The 19,571-nt window shown below is 46.1% G+C and overlaps 2 protein-coding genes and 1 long non-coding RNA gene across 4 annotated transcripts in view; 1 reads left to right on the forward strand and 2 right to left on the reverse strand.

Moving 5' to 3' along the window:
- The window catches only part of Cdc27 (cell division cycle protein 27), a 49,646-nt gene extending 47,249 nt beyond the window's left edge, over positions 1-2,397 (reverse strand). The window contains exon 1 of the mRNA XM_065434872.2: positions 2,150-2,397. Within this exon, the coding sequence (XP_065290944.1) occupies positions 2,150-2,173 (24 nt within the window). The 5' untranslated portion in view covers positions 2,174-2,397. The remainder of the gene's footprint in view (positions 1-2,149) is intronic.
- A 3,310-nt stretch (positions 2,398-5,707) lies between these two features.
- LOC135904397 (uncharacterized) lies at positions 5,708-16,343 on the reverse strand. The gene is made up of 3 exons (XR_010565106.2): positions 16,205-16,343; positions 10,042-10,200; positions 5,708-6,599 (listed from the first exon to the last, which is right to left on the reverse strand). It is a non-coding gene; the product is annotated as an uncharacterized lncRNA (long non-coding RNA).
- LOC135904295 (probable imidazolonepropionase) lies at positions 7,252-17,330 on the forward strand. 2 transcript variants are annotated; one of them, XM_065435041.1, is made up of 8 exons: positions 7,252-7,648; positions 8,812-8,918; positions 9,046-9,110; positions 10,024-10,301; positions 11,762-11,987; positions 13,670-13,888; positions 16,240-16,565; positions 17,056-17,330. In XM_065435041.1, the coding sequence occupies exons 1-7, from the start codon at positions 7,500-7,502 to the stop codon at positions 16,522-16,524; spliced, it is 1,329 nt and encodes a 442-aa protein (XP_065291113.1). In that variant the 5' UTR covers positions 7,252-7,499; the 3' UTR covers positions 16,525-16,565; positions 17,056-17,330. The 2 variants fall into 2 exon arrangements, with proteins under 2 accessions (XP_065291113.1, XP_065291023.1); XM_065434951.1 differs by having other exon boundaries at positions 16,240-17,330.
- The last annotated feature ends 2,241 nt before the right edge of the window (positions 17,331-19,571 follow it).

The following is a 19,571-nucleotide window of genomic DNA, read 5'->3' on the forward strand; positions in this document are numbered from 1 at the left end:
AGTGCCCAGATCCCAATGGTGCCTCAACAAGCAGCTTGTGCTCCATCAGAAAAACGTTGATGCACCGACCAGTTTGGCCGATGTAGCAACTTCTGTAAACCACATTTGTCCTGCACTCCACATAAGGCAGTTCATGTTTAATTTGGCAGGGTGGTTTTCTGCAGGTGGCGCCACTGACAACTTTGCAAAGTTTCCCGGGTTTATCCCGTGCCATGAGCACAACTCCGACATTGCCTTTCTCCGCCACTTCTTTAAGGCGGTGTGTCAGCTGGTGAATATAGGGCAGTGCCACGCATCTAGCCTGCTCATGAGCTTGCCGCTCAATTGTCAACGCCTGATCACCAGCTATAACCACTTTTTTCAGGCCTTCAGCTACGGATGCCACAAGTTCCCTAGGGAACCCTGCCTTTGTCAGACAAACTGCCTGTATATGTACACTTTGATGAACCTTGTGTGACCGGGATCGAGAGGGATCGCCAAGACATTATTATGCGCTGCCCTTGTGTGAACCTGCTTTGCAGACGAAATGGCATCTTGAAACCAGCCGCTTACACGGCAGCAGCTCCGTCCTGCTGCTGCCAGCAGGCAGCGACACAAGTCTGCGCCAGGGCCAGCTTTTCAGGCAACATTTTTCCCGCAGGCAAAAACAGTTTCTCATTTTTGTCTTGAAGAGCAGGCAACTAATCGTGCCAAGTGTTATACTAAACGAAGTTGACAACAAAATGCGATCGTTCTGCAAAATTTGAGCATGACCAGTGCAGCAGTGAGTGCAAAATCTTTTTCCGAACACGTGCAGCCAAATATTCAGGAGCCAGTGCTTATATCTCACATTCAAATACAACATACAAAACAGCAAGAAAAGTCGCTCTAGCCTTCGCAGCATTGCCTGCCATGTATGAAATGGAGTATTCATGCAAGCTAGCATGTAGCCATAACAGCTGTCACAACCCGCTACACCTTGCTAGAAACAACACAGGTATTTCTCCCAGCTTTAAGTCAATAACAAAAGGTAAATCTCTGCAAGGAGGCAAAGTTCGTGTTTTGAAATGAAGCACTGCACTTGATATGTACTGCTTAGGAGCACATTACAACTGGGAAGTCTGCTCCCTGGTGGCCCATGTAGCTTGTCTGGCGAGATGTGCTCTACTTGACTACAAGAAAAACCGGGTCATGGGTACTGATGACTAGTTCAATCCAAGAAGATCCGACTTCATTTGGTAACTCAGCATTTGCTCTAAGTGATGCTTATTTGCAATGCACAATTATGTGCACCTGTGGTGTCCTGCAGCTTCATTGTCGGGTTTCATGACTAACAGGGTTCCTGTACTTCAGCAGTAAAGATCAGGGAGCTAGGAAATGAACAGCCTATTCAGCATTTTCCTTTAAGAAATCGCAGTCAACATATGTATTGCGTTTACACAGCACATTTTCAATTTGTAACAATAATGACACAAATACTGCAGATGCCTAACGCGTAATTTATGTGTCCTGTGAACGCTTGTGACTCAAAAATGTTGCAACATGAACTAAGTTAACGTAATGAAAGGCAGAAATGACGCCGCACAGGTGTGTTAACCGCAATCGTGAAAAGGTTGAAACTTAAGATTGCATGTCCGACTCGTAATTTCTTTTCTGTAAGAACACGTTCATTCGTTATAATTACACGCACTAACTCTGAAGCAGTGTTGTGGTTTAACGTATTACGCTGATTACGTGATACTGAAATGCTTGTTTAGCTTTTCACCAAGGGATTTAAGCCTACTTCGTTTCGAACTAGTCCACAACAACGGCTACATCGGATACACTATAGGCAAATTTCACTAGTACATAGTGGCAAGTCTTCATGCAACTATGCCAATCAAGCGCTCATTCATTGCCCTTAATGCCAGCTTGTTTTCATCACGACGGTACGCTGGGTAAATGTCCGTGCAGAATTGTTTATCCTCCGTCGCTTTATGTTCGAAGACAATATCTACAGCGCACAAATTAGGACGATAACTGCACGTGAATAATAGTCGCTCCTGATGCTTAGACGCGACTAACTATGTCATTGGAGTGCCCACAGGGACAAAAACAAGAAAATACGAGAGACGTAAGATCTAGTGTTTCGAGGCTGATAGGAGAATGCAAAGGTTTACCACCACTTTACCTGCACCGGCTCTTGGACTATCATGGCCACTCGTTCTTTCTACACCACAATCCGATCCAGCCTGTCTTCTTGGTGGCGTCCACAATCACACAGAATATGAAATAATTACTAGTTGAACGTGATTTTGCATGAACACGGACATTCACAACTATCCAACCGTCACAGCCATATTTCAAACCCAACGTTAACCGACTGCTGCCTCTATTGCTTGAGCGAAGTTGGCGGTGTTAGCCAAATGTCTTGGAAGTTAAAAACATTGGTAGAGAAACTATGCGACGTCCGGATATATGGGAATGCTCCTGCGGTGAGGCGCCGCTAATGGCGCTGTTGTGAGATTACCTACAAGCAAAATTAAAAGTTGAAAGTGAACGTTGGTTGTTAGAAATGCGTGAGAAAACGAAGGCCGCACCTAGAATATTTTGGAACCACATAAAATTATTTGGCAGGAAGTCAACAAGAATACAACAACATATCCTAGACGAAGATGAAAACAGACTGGAAGGAGAAGCACATCCGAAAAGTAACAGCCGAATCTTTCCAAGGCAATGACGAGGTTGCATTTGAAGAAAAAAAGAGCATAAAAGAGACCGAAGTGGAAAAGGAGCTGGTGCTGACAAATTTAAACTGGAAGAAAGCGGAAGAGAAAATTCCTAAGCGCACAGCAACAGGGCTAGACGAGGTTCCCGTTAGGCTTATAAATGAACTAGGACCAAAAAGTAAGGAAGCTCTGGTGAAAGCAGTGGAGAAAACTTTAAAAGATAAACGAATACCAGACAGTTGGCGACAAAGTAGAATTAATTTAATTTATAAAGATAAGTGGGAGAAAGACAGAATTCACTCGTATAGACCGTTGACCATTACGATCGGTATAATATACAGGCTAGCAATGCAGGCATTCAAATTAAAGCTTCAAGCATGGGCAGAGAATAATGGCATTTTGGGAGAGCTTCAGAATGGCTTCAGAATAGGTAGGCGTTTGGATGATAACTTGTTTGTTCTTACTCAGTCTATTGAAATATTAAAAGCAGAAAGCAGACCATTGTATGTGGCCTTTTTAGACATTACAGCAACCTACGACAACGTAGACCGCAACATATTGTGGGATATTCTGGAAGGGGAAGGCGTAATGATTGTCTACAGCTTTGGAGAGAGATTTACCTAGAAAATACCGTTTGCGTTGAATGGGAAGGGATGAGGAGCGAGGAGAAAGTTCATATCAACAAGGGACTGAGGCAGGGGTGCCCTTTATCCCCGCTGCTGTTTATGATGTACATATACATGGTGAGAATGGAGAGGGCGCTAGAAGGAAGTAATATCGGGTTTAATCTCTCGTACAAATAGGCGGGCACAGTAGTAGAGCAGCAGCTCCCAGGTTTATTTTATGCGGACGACATTGTGTTGCTAGCTAACAAGCAAAGTGATTTGCAACGTCTGGCCAGGAATCTGTGGACAGGAAGGCAACAATTTAGGTTTGAAATTTAGTGTTAGAAAATTAGGTGTTATGGTATTCAATGAAAACAGTGTACAGGCAGTGGCGATACAGGGCCAAGAAATACCTCGGGTAACAGAATATAAATACGTTGGTATATGGATAAACGAAGGCAATAGATATATGGAAACACAGGAAAAAAAAAACATAACAGTAAAGGGGAAGAGAAATGCAGCCATATTGAAGCACAGAGCGCTATGAGGATACAATAGGTACGAGGTCCTCCGAGGTATGTGGAAAGGTGTAATGGTTCTAGGACTTACTTTTGGAAATGCGGTTGTTTGCTTCATACCTATATGCGAGTGACAGCCACAGCTTTTTATTGCAAATTCTCCACACGGCGCAGCCGCAGCCGCTCCTCGTGATATATCACGTACAGGCCCTGGTTAGGCAGTGTCGAAGGAACATCTTTTATCGGTATCGTGATAATACGATAATCAGTATCTGCATTTCCGATACATCTATTGAGGTATATCGTGCATCTTAATTAAGATACTATATAAACATATCCCTAAATTCCCCAAGACACCGAGTCTACTGAAGGCTAGCAAATAGCGGCAATTTAAGAGGAAGCCTTAGCCCGGGTTCAAGTCCGACGCGGCCTATTCAAATACATGTAAAACGCAAAAACGCTTTTCTGAGATAACCCCTGGAGCGATTTTAATGAAATTTGTTGCATTTGAGAGAGAAAGTAAAATGCTATAGTGACTGTCGGAAGCGAAATTTCGATTTAGAGCCTGAATTTTGTTAAAATATTTTCAAAGCATGGAAAGTTTGGAAAAACAAATAGAAGCACGAAGTCTACAAATTAACAATTGGCTGAGGCTTAGCTTGGTTAAGCCTAGTCAGATGCGAAGCATATTGGTGGCTAAACTTGGTAAGTAACTGTCGCCGAGCCGCATACTGAGCACGTTGCTTGGCCAGACGTTCTTCCCGCTCTTCATCAGTCTCTGTAGCACGCCGCAACCTTCGCTTCTCATTCCAACGAGCAGCTCTGTCTCCAGGAGGCGTCTCACCTCGTGAGTGTCTAGCAGAGCCAAGCACAGCTGCTTATATACCGCCGCGACGCCGCGAGCGACGGCGCGAGTTGGAGCCCCGTTTCTCCTCTGTCGTGACGTCACGGTGTCACGTGGTATTGAAGGCGACACCGCCGCGCCTGAGGAGCTGGGTTGAGCTCTAGTAATATGCTTCGCATAAAACTCTTCGTCAAGAACAGATATCGCGGTTCTGTAAACGGCATCCACTAGACCATTGAAAGCGGACAGATTCTATATCTCAATCTATATCTTACGTGAATTTGTGACGTTGTGTAGGAGGGTTCTGCAAAAGCTGTATTTCCATATTACTAATTTTTTTAAAGATTCATGTGTAACATCAATTTTGTCCGCTTTAGATGTACTCTTAGATGCAATTCACACAAATCTGATTTCATTTTTCATTGTTGAGTTACATAGTTGTAAACTTAATAGTATCGTTTTCTGAAAATTTGCGATTTTTGCCAGTTTTTAATAAAACATCGATGGCCTAAGTCGAACATTTGAAACAACAGTCACTAGATTTTAAGTTTTTCTTTTAAATGCAGCAAACCTCGTCAAATTTGGTGCAGTGGTTGACGAGAAAAACTAATTCTCCTTTTACATGTATTTACATGTATAATTTCTATTGCCCCAAGAATCGGGTTCGACCATATACCTAATCTTTTTTTTAAAGAGTTGTGTGTATCTATATATCCCTATTGTTTCTTTTTCCCGAGCTGTTTGACGTGCGAAGCAAATTTGTTTAAATGAGATCTATGTGCTATATGCGCTTACTCTGTCTTTCCTTTCTCTCTTCTCGTTCTTCCTCTTTCCTTTTTTTTCGTTTTCTTTTTTTTCTCGCTCCTAGCTGTCTGCTGCCTTTTGGACCTTCTTTAGGACCAGTCAAGTTGATCTTTTGTAGCAACTTTTTTCCTAATGCCTTGGCACTTTGTACCACTTGTTTTCATGAATAAAGGCATCATCATCATCATCGTATTATTATTATTATTATTATTATTATTATTATTATTATTATTATTATTATTATTATTATTATTATTATTATTATTATTATACAGGAGCACCCGAGCTAAAGCTTCCTCTTAAGCGCATTCTAAGGGACGGCAGTTTTGTGTTAGCTCATCATCATAAAATTATGTTGAACGAGTGGCATATCAAACCACTGATTATAACGTTCCGTAAGCGGACTGGAGCCGTCACTGCGAATATATAATTAGAGCAGCTCTGTGGTCTCGTGAAAGCAAGATTGCGCGAACAGCTGTTTTCGTGTTCCTCTTGTGTACATAGATTTCTCCATGCTAAGTATGGTCAGTTCCGTACACCTACCGTACCCAGCAGTGGCGTAGACAGACTTTCTTTATTTCGGAAAGGGGAAGGGGGGGGGGGCACGCACTTGACCGGGGACGTAGAGGATGGGGGGGGGGGGGGAGAAGAGAGAGAGAGAGCTGGGCGCAGGCAGCTTACTTACACATAAATTTAGGCTTGTAGGAGGGGGGGGGGGGGGCGTGCACGTACCTGGTGTGCCACCCACTGGCTACGCAAGGAGCACCCGTGCTCTTAGATCTGAGTGAGATCGCACGCACTGTCATTTAGGGAGCGCGGTTCTTAATTGCGTTATCTTGCTGCCCTAGCCATGGTACAGTTGGTACAAACTATATACTCTATGCTACCATGTTGTGCTGTAGCAGTAAACAAATATCCGACAAGTGAGATGAGTTGCGTAATGAAGGGAGAAATTGCAGCTCGTAGAAGGCGCCCCCACAACTTCCCGCTTGCTTCTCGATCGGAGCCGGTTGACGGGAATGGCGCAGTGGCGCCGCCCTACGGCCGCTCGCAACGGGAGCCTCGCACGCATGCTGACCGCTTGGGACGGCTGGGATACTCGCACTGCTACGAGCCGGCAAGGATGCACCTGCAAGACGCCCTACAAGAAATAAAAAGGCTTCTGAACTAACAAGCGCAGTTTATTAAACTTAAGGTAAAACTAAATTTAATTACATTTCACCTAAAGCAGAGGCCTGGTCTATTACATGTCAACGTTTTCGGTCACACCACGCCAAGCGATGGCTCTCATCCCCGATCTCCAATTGAGATTATCAAAAGTGGAAAATAAATGTACGTACGACACCGCATTGAGGACGTCATGTATTGCTCGCTATAGTAGAAGCGTCCCAGAAGCGATATGCAAGTATTCTATATTTATTTATATTAATTAAGCGCTATCCGCTGCAGCACATGCAAAACCTTTGCATGGTAATGTGCAGTTTGTTCGCCATGGTCTTGGAGGCAATGCTCTGGTCAAACTGCGATGCCACGCGGTCTCCATATTATACAAACGGAATATGCTTGCAAGAGCTCGTATAAGCACAGGAAAATATAAATACGTTCTATTGAGTTAAATTTGCACCGTCTGAATGAGCGATTGTCGCGTGCAAACTCAAAAACGAGTGGCAGTCATACGGTTTGTGCTTTCCAGGCCGTCATAATAGCGAGAAAATATTCGGCAAATTTATCCCCCACCACTCACCCGTCCCTTAAAAAAAAAGGAAGAAAGAAACCATGAGGTAGGCTGGAAGCATGGCGCTCATTCGAAATCGAAACGCAATGCCCCTGCGGGTTCATTTCTTTTAAATGAATTGTTATCGCTGTAAGAAAGGTTGGTAGATAAGCGCTTGCTGCTTCTTTAGCTTTGCATCTTTAGGCGGCTACAAGCTGGCTCAGCCAGGTTCCTCAGAGGTCGAGCCTGGGTATAAATTCCTCGCCGCTATAAAACTTGCTTATCGGAAACGGCGCGAGCTCAGTCGATGTTAGCGCAGACAAAGCGATGGCTGACAAGTACCGGCTGCTGCTGAAAAACGCTAGGCAAGTTGTCCAAGTTGTGGACAATGGACAGAAAATTGTGAAAGGCGATTCTATGCGGCGACTGGCCGTCCTGCAAGGAGACGATGTTACTTTCAGCATAGTGGTGAACCAGTGAGTAAAACTTTGAAACATTCTTTTTTTTTTTTCTCGCTCTCTTCTCGGATCTCTCTCTCTCGCAAGCACAGACTTTTAGTGCATGTCGTATTTGTTGGGAAGTATTTTTGCACTAAGGGTGACCGAAAAAAGAAAATACATCTTGATGATCATTCCTCGAACACTTATCACATAATATCTCGTCGCACTTGAAGAATGATTATTGTATATATGTGCTTCAAATACTCAACGAAGAAAAAAATTCTTTACTATATTTTTTCGGTGAGCAGTCCGGAAATAACTGCTAAAAGGGTAACAACTCATTTTGGTGCACTATACACTACAACGCTTTAGTGCGTCCAGGTCTTTGATTCCGCTTTAGCTTTATCTTCGCAGCTTAAATTACACGACGTACCTATATTTTCCTCTTAAATGAGAAGAAAGGGGGTTAACCGAGGGGCCCGATCTTTATTAGTAATATCATGACAAGCCAACAAAAACTGACACCAAGGACAACATAAGGGAAATTACTTGTGCCTAATAAATGAAATAAAGAAACGATAAGTTAATGTAAGTGAAAGTAGATGAAAAAATAACTTGCCGCAGGTGGGGAACGATCCCACAACCTTCGTGCGAAGGTTGTGGGATCCCACAACGTTCCGCATCTGCTGCTGCGGAAGTAGCTGCATGTTTATGCAGTATTCAATGCCATTTTCGAGAGTTTTAGAACTCCGCAATGGTGCATATACTGTACATACGTTGACTCTTACGATGGAGTACACGCACGTTCACTTGGCTCATGCCGAAGCATGGTGAATGGGCTCCCATCATAGCATTTCAGAAAGGTGTCATATACGACAGCTCTTGCTCTCGCAAGAGGAGTTACCAGGGCATGTTGCAAAACTTAACTCTAAAAGTAATTATGATGATGACAGCTAACATTTAAGGACCCTTCGATGTATGTCAGTTTTCAGGACGCCTTTTCTTCTTCTCTTTAGACTCTACTTACTTTAGTATGCCCACGTTTACATTGCTTATGACGTATACAGCATGTATTCCTGGGGGAAAAAAGGATAACCACTACATTTTTTCTTGCTCTTTTCTTGAAGTTTATTTTTACACTCCCGTTCTTAGTTTGTTTCGTCTGGGTTCGATACCAATGCATGAAAGCAACATTGCAGGTTTGGGAGGATAGCTGCGATAGACGAAAGCAGCGTCATCGCCGAGAACTTCGAACAAAGCCAGTTTGAAGAAGTTATCGATGCCACCGGCTGCTGCGTTCTTCCCGGTGAGTTTGGGCTGTGTGCGACTAAAACGCAGCTCAGGTTGATGTAGCGACTCGTTTCGAGATTACTGAAAAACTTAATTGCTCAGAAATTCTGTCTAGTGAAGCGTTTCTCACATATCTTATGCAGGGCTCGTTGACTCGCACACACATCCCGTATGGGCAGGGGACCGTGTACACGAATTCGCGATGAAGGTGAGTGCCATAGGCTACTGCCGTCAAGCTAAGACGTGCAATTTCAAGCAAATTTTTATTTAAAGCCAGCTTTTCTTTGCATACGTCCCGGAGTTTGGCGTGTCGTCGAATGTCCCGTCGTGTAAAGTGGGCCGATCCCAAGGACTGTGCAATCAAACGTGGCAATCTGATGGGTCGATCGTTGCATCAGTGCACGATGTGCGTCCTCGCAAGTGTTTTAAATGTGGTATTTAACACGGGACGATCCTGGAGGCAGTGCAGTCAAATATGTATACAGGCCTATCCCGATAACGCGTTACAGTTGTATCATGTGCATCTAACTTCTTTGCTTCCTCCAGGTGTCTGGCCGTTGGTGTCTCCAGGCGTCGGCATGTGGCCGAGTACGCGTAGCGGGGGGTGTCTCACAAAGCTGAGACGCGGAGACGCAAAGCATGAGGAACATGTGTGACGTTAGGAGTTTGGAGATGAAGCACGTGCCTATAGTGGCTATACGGTTTATGCGCCACAAGTGTTTGTATAGCTCAGTGCAATGATAAACGATATTTAACAACGTCGAGATTGGCAGGTGCATTTGATATTTTTTTCGCGTACAGCGTAGACGCGTTGAACAGCGCGTTACGTTTCCTACTTATCAGCATACATACACTCGTACTTGTTGTATACCTGCCCCTCAGGATCAACAAGCGTCTCGGATATGGAGAGTGTGATGTAAGTCGTCGATAGGATCCGCGTCCACCGATTCCCACATCCCGTGTAATCCGGAATATTTTCTCTAGCGTAGGCGATGGGTGACATGCCCTTCATCTAAATGTGGCTCACGGATGTAGGCCCCCCATGCCGTCAGTTTTGAAGCGGTGCTTCTGGAACAGGTATGTGGTTGAACGCATTCAACTGGTTGCACGGGCCTTCGCAGTTGGCCGGCGCGACGTACCTGGAGATCCACGAAAAGGGAGGTGGCATCCACTTCACGGTGGAGCACACGCGCAAGGCCAGCGAGGAGTATCTTCTGGAGGGCCTGGTGGAGCGGCTGGACGCCATGCTGCGGGCCGGCACCACATTGGTCGAGGCCAAGTCCGGCTACGGGCTCGACCTGCACACCGAGCTCAAGATGCTAGACACGATCGAGAAGGCTCGCCTGAGGACGCCGATAGAGATATCCAGCACCTACTGCGGCGCGCACGCCGTTCCGAAGTGAGACAGCGCCGTGCACGGCGCATGCGCATAAATGTTTGCGGCATGTCCACACGCGAGTCTTTACGTGCGTTCATGCAAGTGCGTTTAAGAGGGAGCAAGTTTCTAGCGGTAGATTAAACGACGCTTGGCGTATACGTCAACGCGCACAGCGTCACATAGAGAGCTTGTTTTTGACTCGTGGGCGCGGCCATCTATATAGGGATGTTACAGAAACAATTCATCAACCGTTTGTGCACAATGCACTCGACATGATCGCGGAGCACCGAACCTACCCGCACGACCATCTTTATGCCCAGAAAACGTCTGTGTACTACCGTGAATTCGGTTGTTACTATTTGAAAACGGCAGCCTTCACAGTCCAAGATGGCGGCATTGCAACATTTCGATGGGTATACGAGCAATGACGAAGATCCTAATGAGATTTGGAATGCAATTTCTCTGTGAATTTATGCCATGTTGTCGAATTCCGTTTGAGTCGTGCAATCAAAGGCGGTGTAACTGCTCTGTCAGCCAATGGCGTCTGACAAAACGGTGAATAGAACAACGTGGAGGACAGCATGGAAGAAGGAAATAACTGAGCTATAGGAGGGAGCTTTGCGTCACGCAGCCATGCAGCCTTGGCAAGCGAACTCTCCGTGAAGTAATTCCCTTCGCGTTTTCCCTCGGGGTAGCGGCTCAATACGTGACCTCTGAGAACGGGCATGATTGATTCCCAGTATTCTTTAATCGCTGCGGACTTGTTCGGCTGCCCTGCTGTAGCTGTGGCTGCAGAGCGGGAGCACTAAAACCTACCGCACGCTCTGACGTGGCGATCACGTGTTGGGCCAATACATTTGGCTTCAATCGTGTCGCGCCAATGGTCTCTCCAAATTCTTTCCTTCCTCCAAGACAAAGCGTGTTCAGAATAGCACCCCTGGTGCGGGTAGCCTATATAGCCGAGCCGTGCTTCCTTTTCGGACTCCAGAAAAGAGCACTTTTTTCCACACCACAAGTCCCCAACCCTGTAGTCAAACGCCTGGAATGCTATAGTGCAGATGATAGTGGTGAAAAGTGAAAAACTTTGGTTATGGTGAAGGGTGAGGCTGAAGCGGTGCCAGCCTTGGAATTCCTTAGAAGAGGCTTTGGCTATTTTACGAGTTCAGAAATTCAATTACACACGTTTGCTACATTGCTGAACGACACTTTGTCAGACTGCACAAGTACCTGCCGTATAATGTCAGTCAGTCATGTTCACGTCCCGTCTGCCATACCGCGTATATATGATGTTGTACGCTTGCGTAATGTTATAAAAAAAGTATATATAGTTTTGAAGTGGCTTTCACGTATCCTCGAAGTAAGTCAAACATCGAGCGGTGGCAAAAGAATTATAGCTGGCTTTAAACACAATCGTCCCTCTATACGCACCAACATTTTCTCGTGTGTGTGTACTCAGGGAGCAGCGCACTGTGTCGTCGCAGGGGAAAGAGCGCTGAGGAGGCCACCGAGGACATCGTGACGAATCAGCTGCCGGAGATAAAGAGGCGCATCCAGGAGGGCACGCTGACCGTCGAGAACATCGACGTCTTCTGCGAAAAGGGCGTCTTCGACGTCCACAGCTCGCGCAAGATTCTGCAGGCCGGTCGCGAAGCGGGCCTCAGGCTCAACTTCCATGCCGAGGAGCTCAACTGGATCGGCGGAGTCGAGGTGGGAACTCCGAATGCATAGGCGAGCCTTAAAACACGTGCTCAACTCGTTTGAAGCTTTGAAATAAGTACACGGTCGAACAACAGCCGCGTCAAGTGGCACGTCGCACTGCATTTCTATATAGAGCACCGCGCCCATGTATATGCGGTAATGCGCTAAGAAAAGCGAATCGCATTAATGCGCCCGGAAATGCTAGATCGAGTCAACTCACGCGGTGCATGTAAACGCTGACGTATCGGATCGCGGGAGAGAAGAAAGGTGAGACGGCTGTGGCGTGTGCTCTCCTTAATTGACTCATAACGACAAATTGACATAACATAATTGACTCCTTAATATCCTTAATTGACTCATAACGTACTCGTCGAAAAGAGGTTCCGACGTGGGTCAGACGAAGAAGGATGGGCCACATATAAATGCTGTTGCAAAGGATTTCCGTGACGCACTACGAAATGCGATGCGCTATACTGTCGCATTCGTGCACATGCGGCTATAGTGAACATACCGAACGCTTAGACCTCATTTCGCCGTGAATCCAATAAAGATTGTCAAATCATGAAGTTGCGATGTGCAAAGATGAGGAAAGTAAGTTTGCGCTCCCGTCTATACGAGCTCCAGCGGAAATATATTCAGACAACCTTTACGTGAGTTCGTGCCACACCACTTAGACCACACCACTTAGATTTCTTCCGCCCTGCTTACAATGTACAAACTCTTTATGAAACGTAGGTACTTCTTTTACTTTACTTTTTATCGAACCACACTTTATACTGCACAAACGCGCACACTGTCTCCGTTTATGTCTCACCAGAATGCACCTACTCGGGTTTAAGGCCCTGCTGCACGCACACGGCGTCTACTTCTTGTTTAGGCTGCATGCGATTCCCTTATCTGCCTCCAAGCGGTACATGATACGTATGCGTTTTGTACCGACTGACAATTCGTGAGATAAAGGGTTTGTGTTGTTGCTCAGGAAACTTGTCACAACGGACAAGTATACGGCAAGAAGATATAAAGAATCACAATAATGCGCAGATTATTTGGCCATCGTTAAAAGATGACGGACCGTCCCATATTCCACTGTCTGGACTTCTTTTATTATTGGCAAATTAGCGTCGAACTTTTTCCTTTGCTTTCTTTTGAGCGCAGGGCTACCATTTAAAAATTATACTGAATGAATACGTGCAGGCCTTTTTTAAAAAAAGCTACATAAGTGGCTTGTGGAACTTATTGCCCGTCATTAATTGTTCGTGATCTGTGGGCCGGTCAGTTCGTGCCCGGCACCTCTAAGCACTTTCTCTCTTGCGAATTTTGTCCCTGGACACAGCCGCAGCAGATTACGAGCATCTACCGCAGATTCGGTGGCGGGACAATTCGAGTACTTCACAGTTTCTCCCAGGTGCTGGGACCCATCCTTTCGACTCCCGTTCCATGTACATACCCCGAAAATCTCTTCTCGTATATACGGGACGCGCGCACGTGCTCTATAATCCCTCCGCGTGTCTGCTCCCGTCCCCGTAATCTCGCTCGAGTGGAGTAAAGAATAAGTCTTTCTCCGTAGACTTCTGGCTGGGACGCACTTATACACATGCACCTTCCGTGACCTGGGCTGCCTGGGCATGTGCGTATACGGTCTGAGCAATGCATCTGTGTCAACAGAATGTATCTCGCGGCGCTTCCGGCAGATGGGGGCGTCTCTGGGCGCCGAGGCGATGTCGCACCTGGAGTGCGTGTCCGAGGCCGGCATCGAGGCCATGGAGAAGGCGGGCAGCGTGGCAGTGGTGCTGCCCACCACGGCGTTTCTGCTGCGGCTCGAGCCGCCGCCCGTGCGCCGACTCATCGAGGCCGGCGTGGCCGTCTCCCTGGGCTCAGACTTCAACCCGAACGCCTATTGCCTGGCCATGGTGAGTGCTCGAGATACAAGCGATATACCAGAGAACAGGCGTACACTCTGAGCTCGGGGGACGTTCCCGGGTGTGCCTATTCTTAATTGACACTGTAAAATTCCGCCATATATTCCAATTCGCCATTTTGTCAGCTCGGATTGGCTCGCAGAGATTTCTATACGGCCTCTATGATTGGCCCAAAATGCTAAGCCGGCGGAATGGGACAGCACGGAGGAATTTGACAGTGTCCAGAATAGTGTCAAGCGGTTCGCGGCCGGCCAAGCAACTTATACATGGCGTTGTGCTCCTGTGCCATTCTGCCTTATACTCTACGGCTCCGAATAAAATTCACTTGATAGCGCATTTGTTCCGTTCGGTCACTAGTCCCGTTGTCTGCGCAGTTTGCCATGTTGAGCACAAGCCAACTATAGCCCAGCTTAAAGCCACCGCGCTGTTGAGTGTCGCCTCTCCAAAAGAGCAGGTCCTCTTTATGTCTTCTCTCGTAAACAACGCTATAGAATTTTCCCTCTGAAATTGCACGCACGGTACCGCATGGTACGAACTTCCCTTGAAACGACGCATGAAAGAAAAATGACAGGTGTTCGCGGACGGCGAGATAAAGCTCCTTAGAACAATGCTGTGTTTTATTAGGAAGTTTGGTCCAATGATCTAATGCTTTGATCTTGGTCCGAGGCGCCATATATAAAGTACCAATGTGCCGAGAACTACAATAACGTCTCACCTATACATCTTTCCATCGAGGCATGAGAGCATGTCATATATCTGTACTGCTCAGCGTGGGTTTACTTCTAAAGGCATTATTGCGACGTCCATAATGCTCTCTTTGCAAACCTTAAAAGGGGTTCGGAAAACAAACAGTATACATTGTCTTTCATAATTTGTCTGACGCAATCACGTAATGTGGTTGTAGACCACGCAAATTTTCTAGCGTCCACGATAACAGTTTGTTCGAGGCTGCGGAAAGAATGACGTAATATAAGGTTACGAATAATAAATGTCACGCTGGAAGCGACCTTCTTTATGTTTACTGTCTGAAATTCCTAAATGTTTTTTTTTTTCACGTTTCTTTTTTGGCCGCCTAAATTAGTTTCACTTGACAGCCTTCGTCCGTTGGCTCTGGAGTTTGTAACAGCGCATTTGCAGGCGATCACGACATACAAAACACGTCAGTCGGTCGAGTCAAGTGAACTCAGCACCACAGCCGGGAAGCCAGCTAAATTCTTACAGCGACGGCTCGGACTTGCAGTCGTTCAAAAATAAGGCGTTTCTGTCAATCCCTCTCTATACATTGCGATGGCCTCGCAAACGAGTGACGTCATGACCTTCCATTGTGTTTTCTGTCCCATGTATAGCCAACGGGCCATTCTTCGAGAAAGACGAAGCACAGCGCGGGAGAGAAAAAACATGCACTGGCGTTGCTTAATAAATAATAACAAAAGCGCGGCTGCTTGTTAAGCTTGACGGGTGTAAAAGTGCCAGGAAAAAGCAAAGCAGCGTTTTTGCTACAGCCCTCTCCGTGTCCAGGGAACGCTGATGTACCGGCCCTCTATACGGCTGAACTTTCGACTTTTTGTTGCTATTCTACACAGATAACCGATATCTGTTGTCGTGACAAAGAATATAGTCCTCTTGTCGAAACGTTGCTTCCGGACTGAAGCTTCCATTCATCCGGCCGCTGTTGACCAAGTCTATATATACATCTTCCTGTGACCCCTTTGCATTGCATGGAGTAACATGTGATTCACGGATTCACGTTTACTTAAACTCAAACTCACACGAGCTACGATTCCCTGGGTAGTGCTCAAGATTGGACTCAGTTTCGACTCATTCAAACTGAAATGCGACCTAATTGGGCTCACACAGGCTCAGTCTCACACCCGCTCCGACGCACTCATGCTCAGTTAGAGTAAAACTCATCGGTGGCTTTGAGCTTCAGTTTAGACTTTGCCGGCTTATGGCTCCGACTACAAAGTTCTCGCCGATGTTGGACCTTGCCCTCATCTACAAGCGCTGTTAACTTAGCCAGGTAGACGCTCTCCAACATGCTTGCAATGCAGAGAAAAAAGCGCTGGCGTGTGTGTACAATTAAGAGGAAGCTTTAGCTCGGGCCAAACTCCGACGCGATCTATTCAAGTACATGTGAAACGCAGAAACGCTTTTCTGAGGTAACCCTTGGACCGATTTTAATGAAATTTGATACATTTGAGAAAGAAAATTAAATTCTGGTGACTGCTGGAAGCGGAATTTCTATTTAAAACGCGAATCTTGTAAAAAGAAGGTTGCTGCAACAATGAAAAAAACTGGTATACTTACGTGTCTTTGCATTGCGCCCTTGGCTCGTGACGTAGCCCATGGTGATGTACCTGGCGTGCGTGGTGTGCGGAATGAGCCTCGAAGAATCGCTGGTGGCGGCCACCATAAACGGTGCCGCCTCGCTGGGCCGCTCCTCGACGCACGGCTCCCTCGAGCTGGGAAAGTGCGCCGACATGGTGGTGGTGGAGGCGCCCTCCTGGGAGCACCTGGTGTACCGCTTCGGCTGCCACGACCGCCTCGTCAAGTGGGTCGTCAAGGCCGGAAAGGTGGCCCACCAGAGGGCGACACCCGTCGATTGCCAGAGCGCTTTCCGCTGGTGAAGCGATGCCTTTCAACGTGGCTTCACGCGAGAAGCATTAAGGTGGCTACCTAGCACGGGTTTCTTTCTTTCTTTCTTTCTTTCTTTCTTTCTTTCTTTCTTTCTTTCTTTTTTTGCAAATGTCGTGGCGAATGATAAAGGTAAAGGAAAATGGTGCAGCTTATGCGGGTTTCCACGAGCAGCTACATTGATAAGACCACAGTGGCCTTATCTTAATGTTGCGGTGGGGTCAGTCAAGCTGGCTTAGAGGGACACAAAAGACACGACAGACGAACCCTAATCACTGTAAATTGACACAGTTTTCTTTCAAAACTGCACCTTCGTTAATTCCGCGGCAATAGGTATAGACTATTAGAAGGGAGAATGAAGATCAAAGGTCCGTTCTCTGAAATTCGAGCCGATACAACGACGCCGGTATGTGGGTGTGACGTCATAAATTTTAAAGCATTTCTTTCACATTTGAGTCGCTGTAACTCGGTAAACGTTCTTGAGACTTGCCAAACTTTCTGTCTTTCACTCCTTTGGAATGCAGTTACCCTCGAAATACTAACCAGGCGCCGCGCAGACGCCGTCAAGATCCAAGACGTCCCGGTGAGCTTGGTGTGGTAAATTAAAGCGACGTCGCCACCCGCCTAGCGTCTTTCGCTTGTTTTCAGGCCCTCTCTGGCTTGCCAAACCTTCTTATAATGGTAAGAGTGGCTCATTTGGTATTGTAGAAAGGTGATTTACAAATACAGCTCACATCGTTTTTTTTTTTTTTATTTGGTGTCCTTTTAGGTAAGCAATTTTATTTTCTGCGTTCCTCACCACACCTTGTACTCGTACATGTTATATATATATATATATATATATATATATATATATATATATATATATATATATATATATATATATATATATATATATATATATATATATATATATATATATATATATATAATCAAGCTTCGCATTTCCAGCGTTCACCTAACTGCTATGGGATGTGTCTCTCAGAACGCGCAACTGCTGATATCAATATGCAACGTATACGGCATTCAGACTCGGAGCTTATATTTGTATGTGTAACCGAACGGCCACTCATTGTCGGTACAAGTACATACACAATATATAGTAGTTGCGCATAGCACGACTGTTGCAGCGCACCACCCCACCACTTCAGCAGCTCCTCCATTTTCCATTGTAAAGACACAAGAAGCATTTCTTTTTAAATTTACGACAAGAAAAATTGGGGGCGGGGGTGCCATAGATTTGCTCACGCAGTGACAAATAATCCGGAAGCAAATGTACGCTCAGAGACAAATAAAGGACACAACAAAAAGTACATACGCTCGTTTAATGCTCACCACGGAGACAAATAAATAAGACATTGCAAGGGTGTGGTGGGCGGAACCCCGCTCTGTTTAAAGCGTCTCACGAATGGAGTGACCTGAAGCACCGCAAACAAAACGTTTTCTTTTTTGGACAGGAGTGTTGTACAATAAGGACTTCGTGCGCACACGTTATAGCGGGCCTTTGTCAGACAAATACGGCATGAATATTCGGGTAAACATGTAGGAAAGATCACTCGCGTGTAAGGTGTCACACTGGTTTACCGGCAACATCAAAGTTAACGCCGCCACGGGCGCTGTTCACAATAGCGTTACGCAAGGGGGCATACATATCCCCCATCTACAAACGGCAAGATAGATACAGCTGTATTACACGGTCTACAACATGCACGAATTGTTTACCCGGCTGGTTAACCAAGGAAGACATGGTATAGTACAAAAGGTTGTCAAGCAGGAGAAGAATAAATAAACGAGAGAGAGAAAGAAATGGAGAGGAACAGTCCGGTCACTGCTCAGCTGCAGCAACAAAAGAGCGTTTTCTCGGCACCCATCATAACTTAGCGGTTCGGGGTTGAGGTAGCAAGCTACGCTTTTCTTTGAGTGCGCTAAGCGCGCTCACTCAGGTGCAACGTGCTAAATCATTTCCGTTTAAGCAAGAGAAAGGTGAGAAAGACAACTTTTATACAAGGCAAGGTACAGCGTATTTAATATGGTTAATCTGAACTTGCTGTCGCGAGTTTCGCACAAGTAACACTACTTTTGGAATCTTGACCCACGTCCGTCTTCTATCACTCGCCCCCCCCCCCCCCCCACTCATAGAGGTGTGCTCACGTGCATGCGTTCTTGAACTAAAGGTAATAAAGAAGGCGGTCACCGAATGTTACCACGTGTTTAAAGCATCTGTGTCTGCGGGATAATGTGCCACGGTTGCGATATGTTGCGATAAACACGCGCCTTCAGGAATAGAAAGTGTGCCTGTTTGTCTCTTTGTTTGAAGCTCGACACTCGCTACAGCTCTTGCGTTTGCGGGAGTCTATACCACGCCAGGGACGCCAAAAGCACTAAACAAGTGGCCTCACATGAATAGCTTACAAGGGCGCTAAAAATTTTTGTACTGCACAAGAATTTTAGCAATGTTACTTGCGGGGGTCCAAGCCCCGTTCCCTTCCCACCCGGTCCTGGAGCCCCTGAGTTCGACACTCGCAGCCTTGCGTTTGCGGGAGTCTATACCACGCCAGGGACGACAAGAGTGCAAGCGTTTGCGAGAGGTCTTACCAGTTGTTTCGCGTTGCAACAAAGAATTTCGCTCACCCAGTAAATCGGCCACTTCGCGCCTTCGATCGAGCGCCTCTGTTCTTGTGTTTACGGGAGTCTATACCACGCCAGGGACGACAAGACGAGAGGCGCTGCTCGTAATTTGACGAATCGGTCAAGTCCACGGAAATAATTTCTTTTTCGGAAAATTAATGAAGATAATCTAGAAGTCCCGGGTAAAAATAGATAATTTATAATGATTCGACATTGTTCTCGCAAGAGATTATTAATGATTTGAACATTGTTCTCGCAATAGATTATTCAGCGTTGCCCCTTACTGACGTAATCACGTAACATGTGCTTCGCGAACTGACGACAGCTATAGAGCGCTATAGTTCGCTTCCTGTCGTACATTGGTGTGCTAGACAGGCTGTAACAGTGAGTGACCTCTAATAATGGTCCTTTT

The sequence above is a fragment of the Dermacentor albipictus genome, chromosome 1, assembly GCF_038994185.2.
Source record: "Dermacentor albipictus isolate Rhodes 1998 colony chromosome 1, USDA_Dalb.pri_finalv2, whole genome shotgun sequence".
NCBI lineage: Eukaryota > Metazoa > Arthropoda > Arachnida > Ixodida > Ixodidae > Dermacentor > Dermacentor albipictus.

Bases quoted from the DNA above. Each gene is read 5' to 3' on its own strand.
- LOC135904295 (XM_065434951.1), top strand. From the start codon at position 7,500: ATGGCTGACAAGTACCGGCTGCTGCTGAAAAACGCTAGGCAAGTTGTC. The intron at 7,649-8,811 runs GTGAGTAAAACT...GCAACATTGCAG, and splicing joins TTCAGCATAGTGGTGAACCA to GTTTGGGAGGATAGCTGCGA. The intron at 8,919-9,045 runs GTGAGTTTGGGC...TATCTTATGCAG, and splicing joins CGGCTGCTGCGTTCTTCCCG to GGCTCGTTGACTCGCACACA.